Source organism: Rhinoraja longicauda, chromosome 13, assembly GCF_053455715.1.
Source record: "Rhinoraja longicauda isolate Sanriku21f chromosome 13, sRhiLon1.1, whole genome shotgun sequence".
Classification (NCBI taxonomy): domain Eukaryota; kingdom Metazoa; phylum Chordata; class Chondrichthyes; order Rajiformes; family Arhynchobatidae; genus Rhinoraja; species Rhinoraja longicauda.
The window spans coordinates 2,042,190-2,061,978 of record NC_135965.1 but is presented as its reverse complement, the minus strand read 5'-3'; the positions used below and the strand labels follow the sequence as shown (position 1 = coordinate 2,061,978).

The following is a 19,789-nucleotide window of genomic DNA, read 5'->3' as shown; positions in this document are numbered from 1 at the left end:
AATGTCACAGCAATAATCCGAAATGACCTCACTGATGGTTTGTCCACTGAGGCTGTATGGGTGGAGCTGAGAAATAGAAACGGGATGATCACCTTGTTGGGAGTGTACTACAGCTCCCAAATAGTCAATGGGAATTAGAAGAACAAATATGGCAGGAGATTTCAGCCAGTTGCAGGATTAATAAGTTTGTCATAGTAGAGGATTTTAACTTTCCCAATATTGACTGGAACTGTCATCGTGCAAAAGGTTTAAACGTGGCAGAATTTATCAAATGTGTTCAGGAAAGTTTCCTCAGGCAATATGTAGAGGCCCCTACACTGAAGAAGGCAATGCTTGATCTAGTCTTAGGAAATTGGGAATGGCAAGCGGTTGATGTGCCCTATGGGACTAATGGCCACTGTTCTATTAGCTTTAAGATAGTTATAGATAAAGACAAGGTGGGCCCGTGAGTAAAAATGTTAAATTGGGGCAGGCCAACTTTGGAACTCGCTCAAGTCGATTGGAGCAGGCGCAGGGAAAAGAACGTCTGGAAAGTGGGATGCTTTTAAAAGTCTGCTGACAAGAGTTGAGGACATGCAATCTTCCTTTCAGAATGAAGGCTGGGGCAGGTGGGTGTAAGGTAGCTTGGATGAAGAGCAAAATTAAGCCTGGTCAAGAATACAGAAGAAGCTTGAGACAGGTATAGGCAGCTGGGATCAAGTGTGTCCCTGGAGGAGTTTCGGGAACTGAGGAGAATGCTAAAGGAGGAAATCGGGAAGGCAAAAAGGGGGCAGGAAAGAGCTCTGGCAGATGATTTTAAAGATAATCCAAATTTAGGTAACACCCTGCCGCCATGCATCATCCTGCCTGCCTGCCCTCCCCATCCACTTTATATCTCTAGACTTTGACCACCTATCTGCCAATCAAAAATCCTCACCTAGCACGTGCCAGGCGTTATCCCACCCCAACCTCTTCCAGATTTCTCCCTACTTCTACAATCGGTCTGAAGAAGGGTCCCAACCCGAAACATTGTCTATCCATGTCTTCCAGAGATCCTGTCTGACCCACCAAGTTACTTCAGCACCATGTGTTTTTTATTGAAGTTTAAAGGGGTTTTGTGGGACAGGTATTTCTACACAGTGAGCATTGAGTGCCTGGAATGTGCTGCCAGGGATGGAGTCACTTACGTTAGTGACATTTAGATCCAAAGACATGGGAGTAAAATTAGGCCTTTCAGTCCATCAAGTCTATTCCACCATTCAATCATGGCTTATATATTTTTCCCTCTTAATCCCACTCTCCTGCCTTCTCCCATAACCTTTGATGCCCTTCCTAATCCAGAACCTATCATTGCCTGCCTTTATAATACCCTTGGCCTCTTGGCAATGAATTCCACAGATTCAACCCCATTGGGCTAAGGAAATTCCTCCTCATCTCCTTTCTAAAGGTACTTTCTTTCATTCTGAGGCTGTGCCCTCTGATCTTGGGCTCTCTCATTACTGGAGACGCCCTTTCCACGTCCACTCTATCTGGGTCTTTCATTATTCGCTAGGTTTCAATGGTTTCCGCCTCCTTATCCTTCTAATCTCCAGCGAGTATAAGCCCAGTGCCATCAAACGCTCATCATACATTAACCCAATCATCCCCAGTATCATTCTTGTAAACCTCCTCTGGACCTTCTCCAAATGCAGCGCATCCACCTTCAGATATGGGGCTCAAAACTGCTCACAATATTCCAAATGTGATCTCATGTGATAAAGCCTCAGCATTACATCCTTGCTTTTCTATTGTAGTCGCCTTGAAGTGAATGCTAATATTGCATTTGCCTTCCTTAACGCTAGCTCAACCTGCAAATTAACCTTTTGGGAATTCTACACCAGCACTCCCAAGTCCCTTTGCACCTCCATTTTCTGAAACGTCTCCCAATTTAGAAATCTCCCAATTCCATCTACCAAAGTGCATGTCTGTACACTTTGCTACGCAGTATTTCATTTGCCACGTTTATCCACTTTCCCAACCTGTTGAAGTACTTCTGCAATCACCCTGTTTCCTCAACACTACCTGCCCCTCCACCTATCTTCATATCATAGAACATAGAAACATAGAAAATAGGTGCAGGAGAAGGCCATTCGGCCCTTTGAGTCAGCACCGCCATTCATTGTGATCATGGCTCCCCATATCCCTTGATTCCACTAGCCCCCAGAGCTCTATCTAACTCTGTTAAATTCATCCAGTGATTTGGCCTCCACTGCCCTCTGTGGCAGAGAATTCCACAAATTCACAACTCTGGGTGATAAAGTTCCTTCTCACCTCAGTTTTAATTGCCCTCCCCTTTATTCTAAGACTGTGGCCCCTGGTTCTGGACTCCTCCAACATTGGGAACATTTTTCCTGCATCTAGCATCCAGTCTATTTATAATTTTATATGTCTCTATAAGATCCCCTCTCATCCTTCTAAACTCCAGTGAATACAAGCCTAGTCTTTCCAATCTTTCCTCATATGACAGTCCCGCCATCCCAGGAATCAATCTCGTGAACCTACGCTGCACTGACTCAATTACACGATGTCCTTCCTCAAATTAGACCAAAACTGTACACAATACACAATGTGGTCTTACCAGGGCCCTGTACAACTGCAGAAGAACCTCTTTACTCCTATACTGAAATCCTCTCGTTATGAAGGCTGATATGCCATTAGCTTTCTTCACTGCCTGCTGTACCTGCACACCAACATTCAGTGACTGGTGGTACAAGGACACCCAGGTCTCGCTGCTCTTCCCCCTTACCTAACCTGACACCATTGAGATAATAATCTGCCTCCTTGTTTTTGCTGCCAAAGTGGATAACCTCACATTTATCTATATTATTATACTGCATCTGCCATGCATCTGCCCACTCACTCAACCTGTCCAGGTCACCCTGCAACCTCCTAACATCCTCTTCGCAGTTCACACTGCCACCCAGCTTTGTGTCAACTGCAAACTTGCTAGTGTTACTTCTAATTCCTTCATCCAAATCATTAATATATATGGTAAACAGTTGCGGCCCCAACACCGAGCCTTGTGGCACTCCACTCGCCACTGCCTGCCATTCTGAAAAGGAATCATCCCCAAACTTGATCACAAAGCCATCAATTCCCTCATCCTGATAAGTCAGTGGTGCGGAACACCACTAGTCACTGGCAGCCAACCAGAAAAGGCCCCGTTGTTCCTACTCTTTCCTTCCGCCAAACAACCAATCTTCTAACCATGCTACTATCTTGCCTCTAATATCATGGGCTCCTATTTTGTTTAGCAGCCTCATGTCAAATGCCTTCCGAAAATTCAAGTAAGCAACGTACACCAACTCTCCTTTGTCTATCCTGCTTGTTACCTCCTCAAAAAATACTCCCAACAGGGCACCATCTCCCCTTAACAAAACCATGCTGACTTTAGCCTATTTTAACATGTGCTTCCTAGTACCCCGATAATAATAGTCTAAAATATTACCAACCACTGAAGTCAGACTAACTGGCTTATAATTTCCTTTCTTTTGTCTCACTTGCTCCTTAATCGTTGGAGTCACAATTGTGATATTTTCAGTGCTCTGAAACCATGCGTGATTCTACTGATTCTTGAAAGATCACTACTAATGCCTGCACGTCAGGCAGCATCTCGGGAGAGAAGGAATGGGTGACGTTTCGGGTCGAGACCCTTCTTCTCGACCTGAAACGTCACCCATTCCTTCTCTCCCGAGATGCTGCCTGACCTGCTGAGTTACTCCAGCATTATAACATAACAGGTATAACAGAGCTTTATTTGTCGTTCGGTACCGAAGTACCGAACGAAACTACATAGCAGTCATAGAAAAAAAAAAGGACACAAGACACATAACCCCAACACAAACGTCCATCACAGTGACTCCAAACACCCCCTCACTGTGATGGAGGCAACAAAACTTCCACTCTCTTCCCCACGCCCACGGACAGACAGCTCGTCCCCGACCGACTCGCACAGTCCCCGCACCGGGCGCTGAAACGTCTCGCGGCCGAACCGGGCGATGAAAGGCCCGCGACCAAGCCTTGCGCAGCTAAGTCCCGTGGTCGAGCCGCACCGGGCGATGTCAAGTCCGCAGCCGAGCCGCACCAGCGGTGAAAAGTCCCGCAGCCGAGCTGCACCGGGCGATGTTAAGCCCCGCAGCCGAGCTGCACCGGGCGATGTTAAGCCCCGCAGCCGAGCTGCACCGGGCACTGTTAAGTCCAGCGGCCAAGCCGCACCGGGATGTAAAGTCCAGCGGCCAAGCCGCACCGGGATGTAAAGTCCAGCGGCCAAGCCGCACCGGGTGATGTAAAGTCCAGCGGCCGAGCCGCAGCGGGCGATGTTAGGCCCCTCAGCCGAGCCGCACCCCGCGCCGTGAGGAAGAGAAAAGTCCGTCCGTCCCCCCCCCCCGTCCCCCCACACCCACCCACCCACCCACACCACCACCCCCTCCCACACATACACAACCGAAAAAAATATATATATAAAAACCATCCCAACACCGACACACAACAAAAAAAGGGAAAAAAAAGACGGACAGACTGCTAGTCAGCCGCTGCCGTTAGGCGCCACCACGTGAATAAATGCCTTCGATTTGTACCAGCGTCTGCAGTTATTTTCTTATACTAATGCCTGCACAATCTCTACAGCTATATATTTCAGAACCTGGGTGCAGTCCATCTGGTCCAGGTGACCTATCCACCTTTAGACTGTTCAGCTTTCCAAGCACCTTCTCCTCTGTAATAGTGACTGCACTCACTTCCGCTCCCTTATTCTCTAGAATTTCTGGCACATTGGTGTCTTCCACTGTGAAGAATGATGCAAAACCAAACTCATTCAGTTCATCCGCCATTTCTTAGTTCCCCATTACTACTTCTCCAACTTCGTTTTCCAGGGGTTCAATTTCCATTCTTGCATCTCTTTACTCTTTATATATTTGTAAAAGGCGTTTAGATAGGCACATAGATATGCGGGGAATAGAGGATTATAGATCACGTGCCGATAGGGGAAAACTATTTAACTTGATATCATGTGCAGCACAGACATTGTGGGCCGAAAGGCCTGTACCTGTGCTGCATTGTACTATAAGAATATAACTGCAGATGCTGGTACAAATCGAAGGTATTTATTCACAAAATGCTGGAGTAACTCAGCAGGTCAGGCAGCATCGCGGGAGAGAAGGAATGGGTGACGTTTCGGGTCGAGACCCTTCTTCAGACTGATGTACTATGCATTGTACTATGCTCTATGTTTTTCTCATTAGTTGAAACCTTAAGGTGGCCATCTTCTGCTTGATGCATTGTGCACTTTGCCTTGTGGACGGTTCTTTAATCCTAAGCGGGATACATGTCCTTTTTGTTCATTTTGGGACTCCAACTAATTTTGAGACCTGAGGATTCAAATGTAGTTTAGAACTTGATATAGAAATAAGTGATGTTTTCAAAATTCATAGCCACTGTTAATACAGGCACTCCTCAAATCTTTCCCCGCCATTCAATTTTAATTTGACTCCTCTATTTCCTTGCATTTCATATCTTGTGCAATCCATATGTGGTGGGTTATATGTAAACGTGCTGTAATAGAGTTAAGTTTGGTGATTTGCCCAGATGCCTTTCGAGAATATCAGTGTCCCGTTTTAGTAGTTGTGAATGCTGAGCAGTGCTGCAAGCATGACTGATCATGGAAACAGTTTACATTAGTGATCTAATGCAACTACTCCTTTATATCTCCTTTATATGAGTGGGCTTGAAATAACAGATGATCTCTGCCGTTAAATTGTAATGTTATTTATTTAAAACCATCAAAACCTATCTCCTTTTATTATTTTGACTTGCTGAAGATTTGAATATCTTGATCCAAGATATATTTGAACCTAATGTTGCCATTCCTTTAGAATTATTTATTGTCAAATTCAAAAACCTAATTTCAGTTTGTGAGTTTCAGTATATAAGTTTGCCTTGTATAGTATATACAAGCTTTTTTTGGTGAGCTTTGCTGCCTTAAAACCTCGTGTAAGTTTTGTAAGAATTTCTGGAATAAATGTTTTGAATGACTATATTTGGTACATTTTGCTGCCCTGACTATCTTTCTATTTAAGGTACTAACAATGCCAGGTTGGCTGCCATGCTGAGACAATTAGCACAGTACCATGCGAAGGATCCAAATAATCTTTTCATGGTTAGAATAGCACAGGTGGGTGCCTAGTTCTCATGTCAGTAATTTATAATTGCTTATCAATGAAGGTTATCAGTGAATGGTTTAAAGTGATATTGAAATCTACCTGTTGATTTGCAGCTCAGTTAATTTGTGTATCAACCATTTTACGCATTTTAATCCTTTAATCAATGGCGAGATATATTTAGTTTTAAAATATTATGGTGATCATCAATTCAGTTGCTGTTTCCCTACAATATCCAGTTTTCCTATCAACTGGTGCACTCTGTTTTTTATGAAATTTGAAAGAATCACTGTCCAAGCACATCAAGCGCCTCAGATGAATAATAGTTCAAATAACAGCAGAAGCTTTATACACGTGAAATGGTACACTAGGAAAATAATTTTTATACCTTCAAGAAAGGAAATTTTTGGCTGAAGTGGTCAGGTGAAAATCCATAGATTTGTGTTGGCGTAAATTAACATTTTAATTTGTAGAGTAGTGCTTTCTTTTTTCCAAATGGTTAATGTCATCAGTGAACTACAAAATGTGTTCTCTGGGAAGTGATGCACCATCATTGCCAGAGAGAGTATTCTTTCCCATGTTGTCTTGGGCAATATGTCTGACATTAAATTAATACCAGGACTTTAAATTTGGGCCTTTATTTCAAACTGCAATCATTTCATCAATTCTTACTTGGAGCACTAGGTGGAGCACCTTCTTTCACTGGAAGGAAAAAGTGACAGTAGCCATCTTGTCCACTTGCAAGCCTGTGTAATTCATGACAGTGATCACGCACTACATTCATGGGCATTTAAAAAAGAGACATGCCTGGTGGGGCTAGAGCTGAAATTGGATTCATTGTCGTTGCTGTACTTGTTAATCTTTAGGATTTGATGTTAAGATAATTTAAGATGTTGTTTTGTGTTCCTGTGACTAGGGTTTGACTCATCTTGGAAAGGGAACACTCACACTGTGTCCATACCACAGTGACAGACAACTCATGAGCCAAGTAGCAGTGGCTGGGCTTCTCACTGTGCTGGTCTCTTTCCTTGATGTGAAGAACAGTAAGTTTTCACGTTACTCAGTAAAGCTCCAGAACTTGTAGTTAACAGAATTATTACTAATCTTCTGATGTCTGAGAATTGAAAGAATGTAAAATTGGAGCGCTATGTTGATATTGGGTCATTTAAAGCCTTTTAAAGCTAATCCCTTCCCTTTAAAATCGCCTTTAAATAAAGCAATACTCTTAAATGCTGGATATTTACAAGCCTAACTACATCTAAAATAACTCACTGCAACATTAGAAGCAGGCCGAGGCCATTCAATTAAATCATGGTTGTTCCAATCTTTGGCATCAACTCAATTCCTCTTCCTGTCCCCTTATCTGATACCTCTACTATCCAGAGATCTCCGTTTTTAAGTGTACTTGGATTCAGAGTGCAGAACGCTCTGGCTGGGGAATTGAAAAGATGCAGATTCCTCCTTTCAGTTTCACCTGATAGATATCATCATTAATTAGTGAGACCATTTTTTTATTTTCTTAAATTAAAAAGTATTGTATTAATTTCAGTCACCACACTTAATGAAAATAATACTTTCTATAACCAATAATATTTTTACATCATTCCATATTACTAACAGCTAGTGTTTCTGTAGATTAATGATTTGTACATTTGTTTAATTTCCCATGAGGAAGTAATTTTGGGCTATCTGCATATCGTTCGGCATGATATTATACTAGACTGCAGTCCTTTTTTAACTTTATAGTGGAAGCTTTAACAAATTAAAGCCACCGATGGTGAGAACAAAGGGACACGAACAGTGAAACTAAGCCGGACGACAGTGCTCAGTTTCACTCTTCGTATCCCTTCGCGATCACCTTTTCCACAGCCAACAAAAGACCATTGTGGGCTCCACCTTTCCTTGATTATCAGTGCTGCCTTTGATTTGTTCTTTTCATACCTTTCATTCATTTGTTCTTTGTACCTTTTCATACCTCTAGTTTCTCTCTCCCCAGACTCAGTCTGAAGAAGGGTCACAACCCGAAACGTCACCTATTTCTTTTCTCCAGCGATGCTGCCTGACCCACTGAGTTACTCTAGCATTTTGTGTCTCTCTTTGGTGTAAACCAGCATCTGCAGTTCCTTCGTACACAACCTACAAACCTATATGTCTTTCGAGTATGGGAGGAAACCAGAGCACCGGAGAAAACCCATGCAATCACAGGGAGAGCATAGAAACATAGAAAATAGGTGCAGGAGGAAGCATTTGGCCCTTCCAGCCAGCACCGCCATTCACTTTGATCACGGCTGATCATCCACAATCAGTAACCCGTGCCTGCCTTCTCCCCATATCCCTTGATTCCACTAGCCCCTAGAGTATCTAACTCTCTTTTAAATTAATCCAGTGAATTGGCCTCCACTGCCTTCTGTGGCAGAGAATTCCACAAATTCACAACTCTCTGGATGAAAAAGTTTCTTCACACCTCAGTTTTAAATGGCCTCCCCTTTATTCTTAGACAGTGGCCCCTGGTTCTGGACTCGCCCAACATTGGGAACATTTTTCCTGCATCTAGCTTGTCCGGTCCTTTTACAATTTTATACATCTCTATAAGATCCCCTCTCATCCTTCTAACGTGCTAACTTTGTACAAACAGTGCCCGTAGTCAGGATGGAATCCGGGTCTCTGGCGCTGTAAGGCATCAACACTACCGCTGCGTCACGGCACCATTACTGTGCAGTAATTTGATCCGCAACCCAGACTGACAATTGCTTCCGTTTTTTTTCATTCAGAAGGGAACTAAAATAATGAAAGTGAAGTGGAAAGTGTGGAGATTCTATGCTGGTACTTGGTATATCATTAATGATTTGTAATGTGATACTACACCTTTCGAGTCCTAGAATCTGTCAATAGTTAACAATTGTAAGATATTTCTAAACAAGGATTCTTTTAAGGACGTCGTGTTAAATAGGAATGGTCCGTGCAAGACAAATTATGATGATGTCAGACAAATTCCATCAACAATTCTATTTATAAGCAAATACTGGAAGTACTCCAAGTTGGAGAGAGAAACATTTATGTTTCAAGTTTCTGATTTAAAATATTGACAATACTTATATTCTCTCCATAGATCCTGTTTGTTTCCAGGATTTTCTGGCTCTATTTCAGATTTCTCATATCTGCAGTGCTTTGCTTTTATAGATTATTTTTCAATCTTTCTAACTATTGCAACAAGCTCGCCAAGAATCTATAATAATAGCAATATAAACAGCACCTCAATTATAGTGAAAATTTATTTTGCTACACATGCTACCAGAACTTAAGGACTATAAAAACCAGAGTAATCACTAAGCTTGGATAAAGTTTAAGCACCTGAAAATTTAAGGATTAGTACCTAGTGAATTGCTTTTAGCATCTAAGCAAAGGCACTTATTCGGAAAACTAGTTACTTCAGATGCTGGAAACCTGAAATAACCAATATCTAGGAAGAGAAAAGCAATTACCATTTCCAGTCGCTGTACTGTCCTTAGAACTGAGAATAATTGAAGATAATTTAAAATAATGCAGCTGCTGGAGAACAGCAATAAACTGGTGTTCCGATCAAGGATGACTGGCCTGAAACATGTTTCTCCAGAGATGCTGCCTGACCTGAGTATTTACCAAATGTCCTGTTTTATTTATAGCTAAAAGCACATAGATTTTAACGAAAGAGAAAGGCAGGAGAGCAGAACAAAAGGGAAGCTCTCTGGAAAGATGAGATTAAATATGAAGAGGAGAGAGTACAAGGTTACAACAGCTAAGGCAGTAAAAATACAAACTGATCTGAAAATATCAAATAAATCACAGATTTCTGGTATCATTGCAAATTCTGGTAGTAAATAATTATTGGGAATTTTCAAGTCCAACGGGCTTTCGTTATTTTCTTTCTCAAGTTTCTGCCTGACCTGTTGAGTATTTTCAGCATCTTTTTGTTTTTGAAAACACTTGTTACATTGTTAATAATGCTTGTGCTTCAGTTCTGTAAAATGAAATAGTTGTATAAAATAATTAAACTGGTTAATAAGCAGTCAGGCTTACACACAAAAAGGAAACACCAGTTTAAAAAGGGGGAAAGCCATTTATATTGGAATGGGGGGTAAGTGTGTGAATGAATAAATCCACACTTTTATCATTCTATTAATATAAGAATCATCTCGAATGGAAACAGGCCCAGCTTGCCCATGCCGACCAAGGTGTTCCATCTACACTAGTGCCACCTTCTTTTGCCCCATATCCCTCTAAACCTTTCCTATTTGTGTATCTGACCAAATGTCTTTTAAAAGTTGTTATAGTTTCTACCTCAACAACCTCCTCCAGCAGCTTATTCTATATACCCACCGCCCTCTGTGTTGCCCCTCAGATTCCTATTAAATCTTTCCCTTCTCAGCTTAAACCTATGCCCACTGCTTGTTAATTCCCCAACTCTGGTTAAAAGACTCTGCGCATACACCCTATCTGTTCCCTTCATGATCTTATACACCTCTGTAAGATCATCCCTCATCCTCCTATGCTCCAAGGAACACAGTCCTAGCCTGCCAAACCTCTCCCTACAGCTCAGGCCCTTGAGTGCTGGCAACACCCCCGTAAATCTTCACTGCGCCCTTTCCAGCTTAACAACATCTTTCCTACAGTAGGGTGGCCAAAACAGAACAATATGTTCAACATTAACATGATCTCCCAACTGTACTCTGGCTGATGAAGGCCAATGTGCCAAAAAGCTGCCTTGACTACCTTATCTACCTGTGACACCACTTTCAAGGAACTATCTACTTGCACTCCTATATCCTACTGCTCTCAACACTTCCCAGAACCCTGCTATTCACTGTGAAGGTCCTGCCCTGGTTTGACATCCCAAAATGCAACACCTCACACTTCTCTCTATTTATCTCTATTAACCATTCCTCAGCCCACCTCCCCAACCGATCGAGATCCTGCTGCAATCTCTGACAACTATCTCTGCTATCTACAATAGCACCCACTTTAGTGTAATCTGCACACTTACTAATCATGCCTTGCACACTCTCATCCAAATCATTGATATAGATGACAAACAGCAATGGGCTCAGCAACAAACCTGAGGCACACCACTAGTCCCAGGGGTACCGTCCAAAACACAACCTTCCCACATCACTCTGTATGAAGCAGTTTTCTTTTCATTTACGGGATACGGGCATTGCTAGTATTTATCACGTCTATTGCCTTGTCCTTAATTGCTGCTTAGTTACGTAGAGGGTTCTAAGATTCAGAGCTAGTGACCATGATGGAATGAAAGATGTATTTTAAATAATGATGGTGTGACTTTGAGATTAACTTGTAGATTGTGCCTTTTCCATGCATCTGTTGCCATTATCCTTCCAGGCAGAGATTACATGTTTGGATTGTGGCATTGAAGAAGCAAGTAACTGAAATGGAGTTTGCAGATCTTACACACTGCAACCACAGCTTTAGATTGTTCGATGAGGTGCTGACGAAGTGGGCTGCACAAGAGACTGCAGATACTAGAATTAAGCATAATACAGTGCTGGGGAACTCAGCGGGTCAGGTAGCCTCTGTGGAGGGAATGGACAGGTAGCATTTTAGCTCGGGCCCCTTCTTCAGACTCTCTGGTGCTGAGGCAGTGGTGAGGAAATTAAGCTACCTTGTCCTGAATAATATTGAGCTTGAATGTTGTTGGACTGCACATCCAGGCAAAATAAGGGTGTTCTGTCATACTACGAACATGTGCCTCCTGAACATGTGATTTTTCCAGTTGCTTGCTGCAGAGCACCGCATCTCTGTCCTTGTAGCTGTGGTATTTATGTTTCGAACCCGGTTAAATTTCTGGTTAATAATGACGTCCATGATATTGATCATGCAAGACTAGGTTATGTTAATGTAACTGAACGTTGCATGTTAGACTTTTTTGAAGTTAGTTATTGTCATTTTCTGGCATTTGTGTGGCCTTGAAATTACGATCAGTTCATTTATAAATCTGGGGAACTTTGCAAAGTTTGAAAATTTAGTAAGTTTAAATAATTTTTTTATTTTATTTACAGTAATTCTTGGGAAGTCCCATTATATTCTCTATGGATTGGTCGCTGCAATGCAGCCTCGTATGCTAGTTACATTCGATGAAGAGCTTCATCCATTGCCGGTGTCGGTCCGTGTTGGCCAGGTATGAATGCAGATATTGCTGTCATCTTTAAAAAAAATTTTTTTTTTCTCATAATCGCTTTCTTAGAAAAGGTGTGATTCTCTTAAGGAAAAATACAAATGCTGCAGAGTGTTAAGTTCTGTGCTCTTGTCAAGAATCCTGATCCTGTGCACTTGTCCTGATAACTTGTATTTGTTTTTTGGGTATAAATTCATATCTTGTGTCTTCGATTGTATCTGTGATCATTTGGGCAAGTAGAAGACAAGATACATGGGGACAGTAACATTGGTAAAGAAATCTCCAAAAACCAAGATGAGACATACAAAAATCTTCCAATGTCAAACATTTACACAGTCCTTCGTTACTGCGAAATGTACAGCATGAGTTGATGGCAATATCCAACAAAGCTAGAATTTGTTTGAAAAGACAGGGAAGCAATGCTTAAGTATTTCATTTATTTATCCTTTTTTGTGGCAATATAGAGTTAGTTACTTTCAAAACTGAATTCCTGATAACATTTGGACGTTCAAATATTCATCAAGGTTTCAAGGTCAGTTTATTCTCGCATGTACCAATTAAGGTACAGTGAAATTCGAATTACCATACAGCCATATTTTTTAAAAAGCAACAAGACACACAACTACATAAAATTTAACATAAACATCCACCACAGCGGATTCCCCATGTTCCTCACTGTGATGGAAGTCCATTCTACTTCCTCTTTTATTCTCCTGGGGTCGGGGCAGTCGAACCATCCGCAGTCGGCGGTCGAAGCCCCCCCTTCGGGGCGGTTGAAACTCCCGAAGTCGGTCTCTAACCAGTCCGCGAGCTCCGCGATGTTAAAGTCCGCAGGCTCCCGCAGTTGGAGCCCCAAAGTTGCTCCCCGACAGGGATCGCGAGCTCCGCGATGTTAAGTCCGCAGGCTCCCACGGTGGAGCTCCTGAAGTCGATCTCCAGCAAATGCCGCCGCCTCCTCGATGTTAGGCCGCAGTGCAGACGGAGATATAATACGGGGGAAAATCGCATCTCCGTCGAGGTAAGAGATTTAAAAAAGATTCCCCCAACTCCCCCCCACCCCCCACATAAAACAAGCTAAAGAACACTAAAAACATACATTTAACACAAACAAACAAACAACAAAGAAGGAAGGGACAGACAGACTGTTGGCGAGGCGGCCATTGCTGGCGCCACCCGGTATCTATAGTTAATTTCAATCTAATTTCATTTCATGTGTGCCTTTTAGTAGTGGATGTTAAGCTATATAGTATCAATATCCCAAGTTTTTGCAATTCAATGTATTACAAGTTCAATGTCTGCTAAATGAAATTTTTTTAAAAGAAAATCTTTTCTTTCTATCCCACCATTTGCCTGAGGTATATACCGGGGTATGGGGAGAGGGTAGGAAAGGGGTACTGATTGAGAATGATCAGCCATGATCACATTGAATGGCGGTGCTAGCTCAAAAGGCCGAATGGCCTACTCCACCTATTGTCTATTGTTTTCTTTGAATGGTAGGTATTTAATTAGGAGGCATTATGATCTTTTAGATTAGAACTTAAAGAATATTAGAGTTCGAATGGCATTATTCTTCCATGTCAGCTTAGTTTGTGTCAGCAACTGGAAATGTTATACAGGTTTAAGGGGGAAATGGAATAGGACTAGGTATCTAAAGTGTGAATCAGATCATTAAAAAAATTTTGGCTTATTTTTGTTGCAGGCTGTGGATGTTGTAGGGCAAGCAGGAAAGCCCAAGACTATCACAGGATTTCAGACGCACACTACGCCCGTTCTATTAGCACACGGAGAAAGAGCTGAGTTGGCAACCGAAGAATACTTACCTCTCACCCCAATCCTCGAGGGGTTTGTTATTTTGCGCAAAAATCCCAATTACAGTGTGTAGTTTGTAGCTAATATTTGGCCCCTCTGTATATGGAGTTTTTTTTGGAGAAGAGTCACCCATAAATCTAAGTCTGCAAGTACTGCTGGTCCATTGGTGAAATATTGTCAACCTTACTCTTGAGCCAGTTTTGAATTTTGGTTCAGACTTCTATATTTTGTATTACTTTACCGCATGATGGATGTACTTCATTAAATTTTGTTATAATTCTACAGTACTGTATCTAAATAAACTTATTTCTGGTCCATAGATCTTGGTTTCTTGGCAGTATTAATATTATAGTAATGTTTTTCTATTAACATTCCATATTAAAAAGTTATTGGTGCACATGATGAATAGCACAATCATATTCAACTCATTGTCGAAAGGAGGAGAACTTCAGATCAGGTTTGAAAATAATCTTTCAAAGCCACCGTGTACAAGTAGAACCAATGAACGGTTTCCATGTTCTTCGTCATGCTCACCATGTTCGCTAATCAAACAAATCTCGGATGCAAGTGAAAATCATTCAGAAAACAATTAGCCTTAACTGCATCATCCCCTCTTCCTCCCAGCGGTGTGTTTTGAATGAAGAATAGGAACTTGAGAAAGATATCTTGAGTTTGATTGTTTTTTATTTGTTTTACTGATAATTGAAGGACCCCTCCCCTGCCCTCTTCGCCACCCAGTGATCCTACTTATATTTTTCATATTTTAACAATTAATCTTTGGATTGACAATATATTCAAGAAAGAGATTTAGATTTCGCTATGGCTTTTATAAACTTCCGAACCTGCTGCCTACTGGCATCTTGTATGGTTAGTTAGTTGAATGTACCAGTCAGCGATGAGACTGGGTATCTCAATGAGTTGGAGGATGGTCATGAATGAAAAGCTTTGAGTGTGTGGGTTTTATCTATCTTGTTCTGACACTGGAGTAGGCCATTGGAATCCATGGCAGCTCCCATGGAAGCAATCTGATTAGTCCCATTCAATTTTGTATTTCACAGTTTAATACAAGTTATCATAGAAATGTGAGGTTGAAACCTTTGCCAAAATGCACTTTTAATTAAGAAATGGTTTTGCTAATTACTATATGAAATCTGAGCTAAAATTCAAATTATGTCAAAGGGTCTTGGTTGTAGCTTTGCATGAGAGGCCATCTGCATTTAAAAGAACAAAATTACTACAGTACTGCAGCAAGTTTAGCTATTTTCTTATGTCTAATGAAACCCACTAATACCGCAAATATTTTACATAGTTATTAATTTGGATTCTTTCAAAATATACCTTTAAAATTAACTCAGCTTTTAAAGTAATTACTTTTAATTTTTGACTTATTTTAATGTAATTTGTGATTTTGAATTATTTGATCAGAATATATGATTTTTAAATGTCCATTCATGTCAATTTAAGCATGGTGAATTTGTGTGCATTTGTGTCTGTGATTGACCGTGACCATTGCATAATCATCCAACACGACATGTTTGGTACACAGTTACCAATTTAGTCCATAACTATTGCACTTTAATAGATTCAATGCAAATTAAATTTTGCATTGCAAATGATATAACGTAGCACAGAGATTAAAGGTTTACGATTTTTCAATTAAAGAGGAACTAGTATTGTGGTAAGTATTTTTCTAGATGTAAAGTTGAATTAAATTTACAGCAGGAAGTAAGGACTGATTTATTGCAGGGTTTATTTTAATGGTGATATTTTTGTTCTTGTAATTCCGTTATGCTTCTCCAGCCCAGAAAGGACCAATGGAGACATGTAGACCTGTTCCAATTGATGGCCAATTGTCCCAAACGTTTCTTAAGAGACATGTCATTTCCAGATCCCTTAATCGAGCTATTTTCTTCATGTTTTCCAGCATCTGCAGTTTTTTCCATTTCCCTTCATTCACCCATCCTTCATCTTTGAATGCCATTGCCTCTGCTAGTTTACAAGGTTTACATGTTTACATTGTTCATTTAATCTTGCACTAAAATTATGGTTATTCGCAATAGCCTTGAATAAGCAAGGAAAAAGTTGAGCATTATTCCTTTTATTTTCTAAAATCTACAAAGTGAAAATGCATAAGATACATGCAATCACTGACGATAGGGTCCAGATTAAATCTGACCAGTGACTCGCCCCACACAATCTATGATGGATTATGTAGCCCTGTTCCTTGGTACTCTTTCCTTACATAGAAACATAGAAAATAGGTGCAGGAGGAGGCCATTCGGCCCTTCGATCCAGCACCGTCATTCATTGTGATCATGGCTGATCGTCCCCAATCAATAACCCTTGCCTGCCTTCTCCTCATACCCCTTGATAGCCCCTAGAGCTCTATCTAACCCTCTTAAATCCATCCAGTGATTTGGCTTCCACTGCCCTCTGTGGCAGAGAATTTCACAAATTCACAACTCTCTGGGTGAAAAAGTTTTTTCTTACCTCAATTTTAAATGGCCTCCCCTTTATTCTAAGACTGTGGCCCCTGGTTCTGGACTCACCCAACATTGGGAACATTTTTCCTGCATCCAGCTTGTCCAGTCCTTTTATAATTTTATATGTTTCTATAAGATCCCCTCTCATCCTTCTAAACTCCAGTGAATACAAGCTGAGTCATGTCAGTTCCGCCATCTCGGGGATCAATCTCGTGAACCTACGCTGCACTGCCTCAATTACACGATGTCCTTCCTCAAATTAGGAGACCAAAACTACACAATACTCCAGATGTGGTCTTACCAGGGCCCAACACAAATGCAGAAGAACCTCTTTACTCCTATACTGAAATCCTCTCGTTATGAAGGCCAACATTCCATTAGCTTTCTTCACTGCCTGCTGTACTTGCACGCCAACTTTCAGTGACTGGTGTACAAGGACACCCAGGTCTCGCTGCACCTCCCCCTTACCTAACCTAACTCCATTGAAATAATAATCTGCCTCCTTGTTTCTGCTGCCAAAGTGGATAACCTCACATTTATCTATATTATACTGCATCTGCCCACTCACTCAACCTGTCCAGGTCACCCTGCAACCTTCCAACATCCTCTTCACAGTTTACACTGCCACCCAGCTCTGTGTCATCCGCAAACTTGCTAGTGTTGCTTCTAGTTCCCTCTTCCAAATCATTAATATATATGGTAAACAGTTGAGGTCCCAACACCGAGCCTTGCGGCACTCCACTCGCCACTGCCTGCCATTCTGAAAAGGACCCGTTTACTCCTACTCTTTGTTTCCTGTCTGCCAACCAATTTTCTATCCATGTCAACACCCTACACCCAATACCATGTGCTTTAATTTTAGTCATCAATCTCCCGTGCGGGACCTTATCAAAGGCTTTCTGAAAGTCTAGATACACTACATCCACTGGCTCCCCTTCATCCATTTTACTTGTCACGTCCTCAAATAATTCCAGAAGATTAGTCAAGCATGATTTCCCTTTCATAAATCCATGCTGACTTGGACTTATCCTTTTACTGCTATCCAAATGCACCGTTATTACCTCTTTAATAATTGACTCCAGCATCTTTCCCACCACCGAAGTCAGGCTAACTGGTCTGTAATTCCCCGTTTTCTCTCTCGCTCCTTTCTTGAAATGTGGGATAACATTAGCTATCCTCCAATCCACAGGAACTGATCCTGAATCTATTGAACATTGCAAAATGATCACCAATGCGTTCACTATTTCTAGAGCCACCTCCCTGAGGACCCTGGGATGCAGACCATCAGGCCCAGCCTTTCAGTTCCCCTACCCCCCTAGATCCTCTGTCCTCCAGTACATCTGGGAGATTGTTTGTGTCTTTCTTAGTGAAGACAGATCCGAAGTACCTGTTCAACTCTTCTGCCATTTCCTTGTTATCCATAATAATTTCACCCGTGTCTGCCTTCAAGGGACCCACATTTGACTTTGCTACTCTTTTTCTCTTAACATATCTAAAGAAGCTTTTACTGTCCTTCTTTATATTCTTGGCCAGCTTCCCCTCGTACTTCATCTTTTCAGCCCGTATTGCCCATTTTGTTACCTTCTGTTATCATCATATCATCATATCATATATATACAGCCGGAAACAGGCCTTTTCGGCCCTCCAAGTCCGTGCCGCCCAGCGATCCCCGTACATTAACACTATCCTACACCCACTAGGGACAATTTTTTACATTTACCCAGCCAATTAACCTACATACCTGTACGTCTTTGGAGTTGTCCAAATGAAAGTTGTCCTATGAAAGTTTCCCAATCCTCTGGCTTCCGGCTACTCTTTGCTGTGTTATACATCTTTTCTTTTAGTTTTATTCCATCCCTAACTTCCCTTGTCAGCCATGGTTGCCTCCTACTCCCCTTAGAATTTTTCTTCCATTTTGGAATGAAATGATCCTGTGTCTTCCGGATTATGCCCAGAAATTCCTGCTGTTCCACCGTCATTCCTGCTAGGATCCCTTTCCAGTCTACCTTAGCCAGCTCCTCTCTCATGCCTTCATAGTCCCCTTTGTTCAACTTCCTTCTACCCTTTTAATCTTGCTTTTCTAAATGTATATCCACAAATGTATATCCACCAATCATGTGTTCCGAGGTGCAGTGAAAAGCTTTATTTTGCATGCTATCAAACGGATCAGGTAGAGCAAAGGGGGAGATACAGATTACAGTTTATAGATTATAAGGAAGAGTGCAGATTATAGTTCTCAGCATAGTCCATGTCCATGATGAATCACATAGTACCCCAAATTTGGAAGGACTATTCAGATTAGGGCAGCACAGTGGCGCAGCGGTAGAGTTGCTGCCCTACAGCGCTGGAGACCCGGGTTCCATCCCGACTACGGATGCTGTATGTACGGAGTTTGTACGTTTTCCCCGTGACCTGTGTGGGTTTTCTCCGAGATCTGTTTCCTCCCACACTCCAAAGACGTACAAGTATGTAGGTTAATTGGCTTGGTAAATGTAAAAATTGTCCCTAGTGTGTATAGGATAGTGTCAATGTGCGGGGATCACTGGTCGGCGCGGACCCAGTGGGCCGAAGGGCCTGTTTCCGCGCTGGATCTCTAAACTAAACTAAAATAAATCCGATTACAGAGGGTAAGGTGCAGTTCCTGAGTCTGATGGTGTAGGAAAATAACTGCAGATGCTGGTACAAATCGAAGGTATCACAAAATGCTGGAGTAACTCAGCAGGTCAGGCAGCATCTAGGAGAGGGAATGGGTGATGTTTCGGGTCGAGACCCTTCAGACTGAAGTTCAGAGGGGTGGGACAAACAAAAGATATAGGTGGAGACAGGAAGACAGTGGGAGAACTGGGAAGGGGGAGGGGAAGAGAGGGACTGAGGAACCAGCTTCTTCCTCTTCTTTCGTGTCCATCATCCATGTTTCAAATGTTGACATCGCTGTCATCGTCCGTCCTGAAAAGGGCTCAAGCTTCTGGCGACAATCAGTGGGAGCCATCACTTGTTGCAATAGATGATGGTGGTAGCAGAATTAGCTCAGGACACTTCCAGTTTCCAGCCCCGTGACGTGGACGCTTCTGCTATGGGGCCGAGGAACTATCTAAAGTTGGAGAAGTCAATGTTCATACCGCTGGGCTGCATACTGGTGGTGCGTGCTTTCAAGT

General features: G+C 41.9%; 1 protein-coding gene across 1 annotated transcript in view; it reads left to right on the top strand.

The window, feature by feature from the left end:
- The window catches only part of psmd2 (proteasome 26S subunit ubiquitin receptor, non-ATPase 2), a 70,159-nt gene extending 54,660 nt beyond the window's left edge, over nt 1–15,499 (top strand). Inside the window, exons 18-21 of the mRNA XM_078410188.1 lie at nt 6,093–6,187; nt 7,090–7,216; nt 12,227–12,345; nt 14,042–15,499. Of these exons, the coding sequence (XP_078266314.1) occupies nt 6,093–6,187; nt 7,090–7,216; nt 12,227–12,345; nt 14,042–14,224 (524 nt within the window). The 3' untranslated portion in view covers nt 14,225–15,499. The remainder of the gene's footprint in view (nt 1–6,092; nt 6,188–7,089; nt 7,217–12,226; nt 12,346–14,041) is intronic.
- Nucleotides 15,500–19,789: the final 4,290 nt, after the last annotated feature.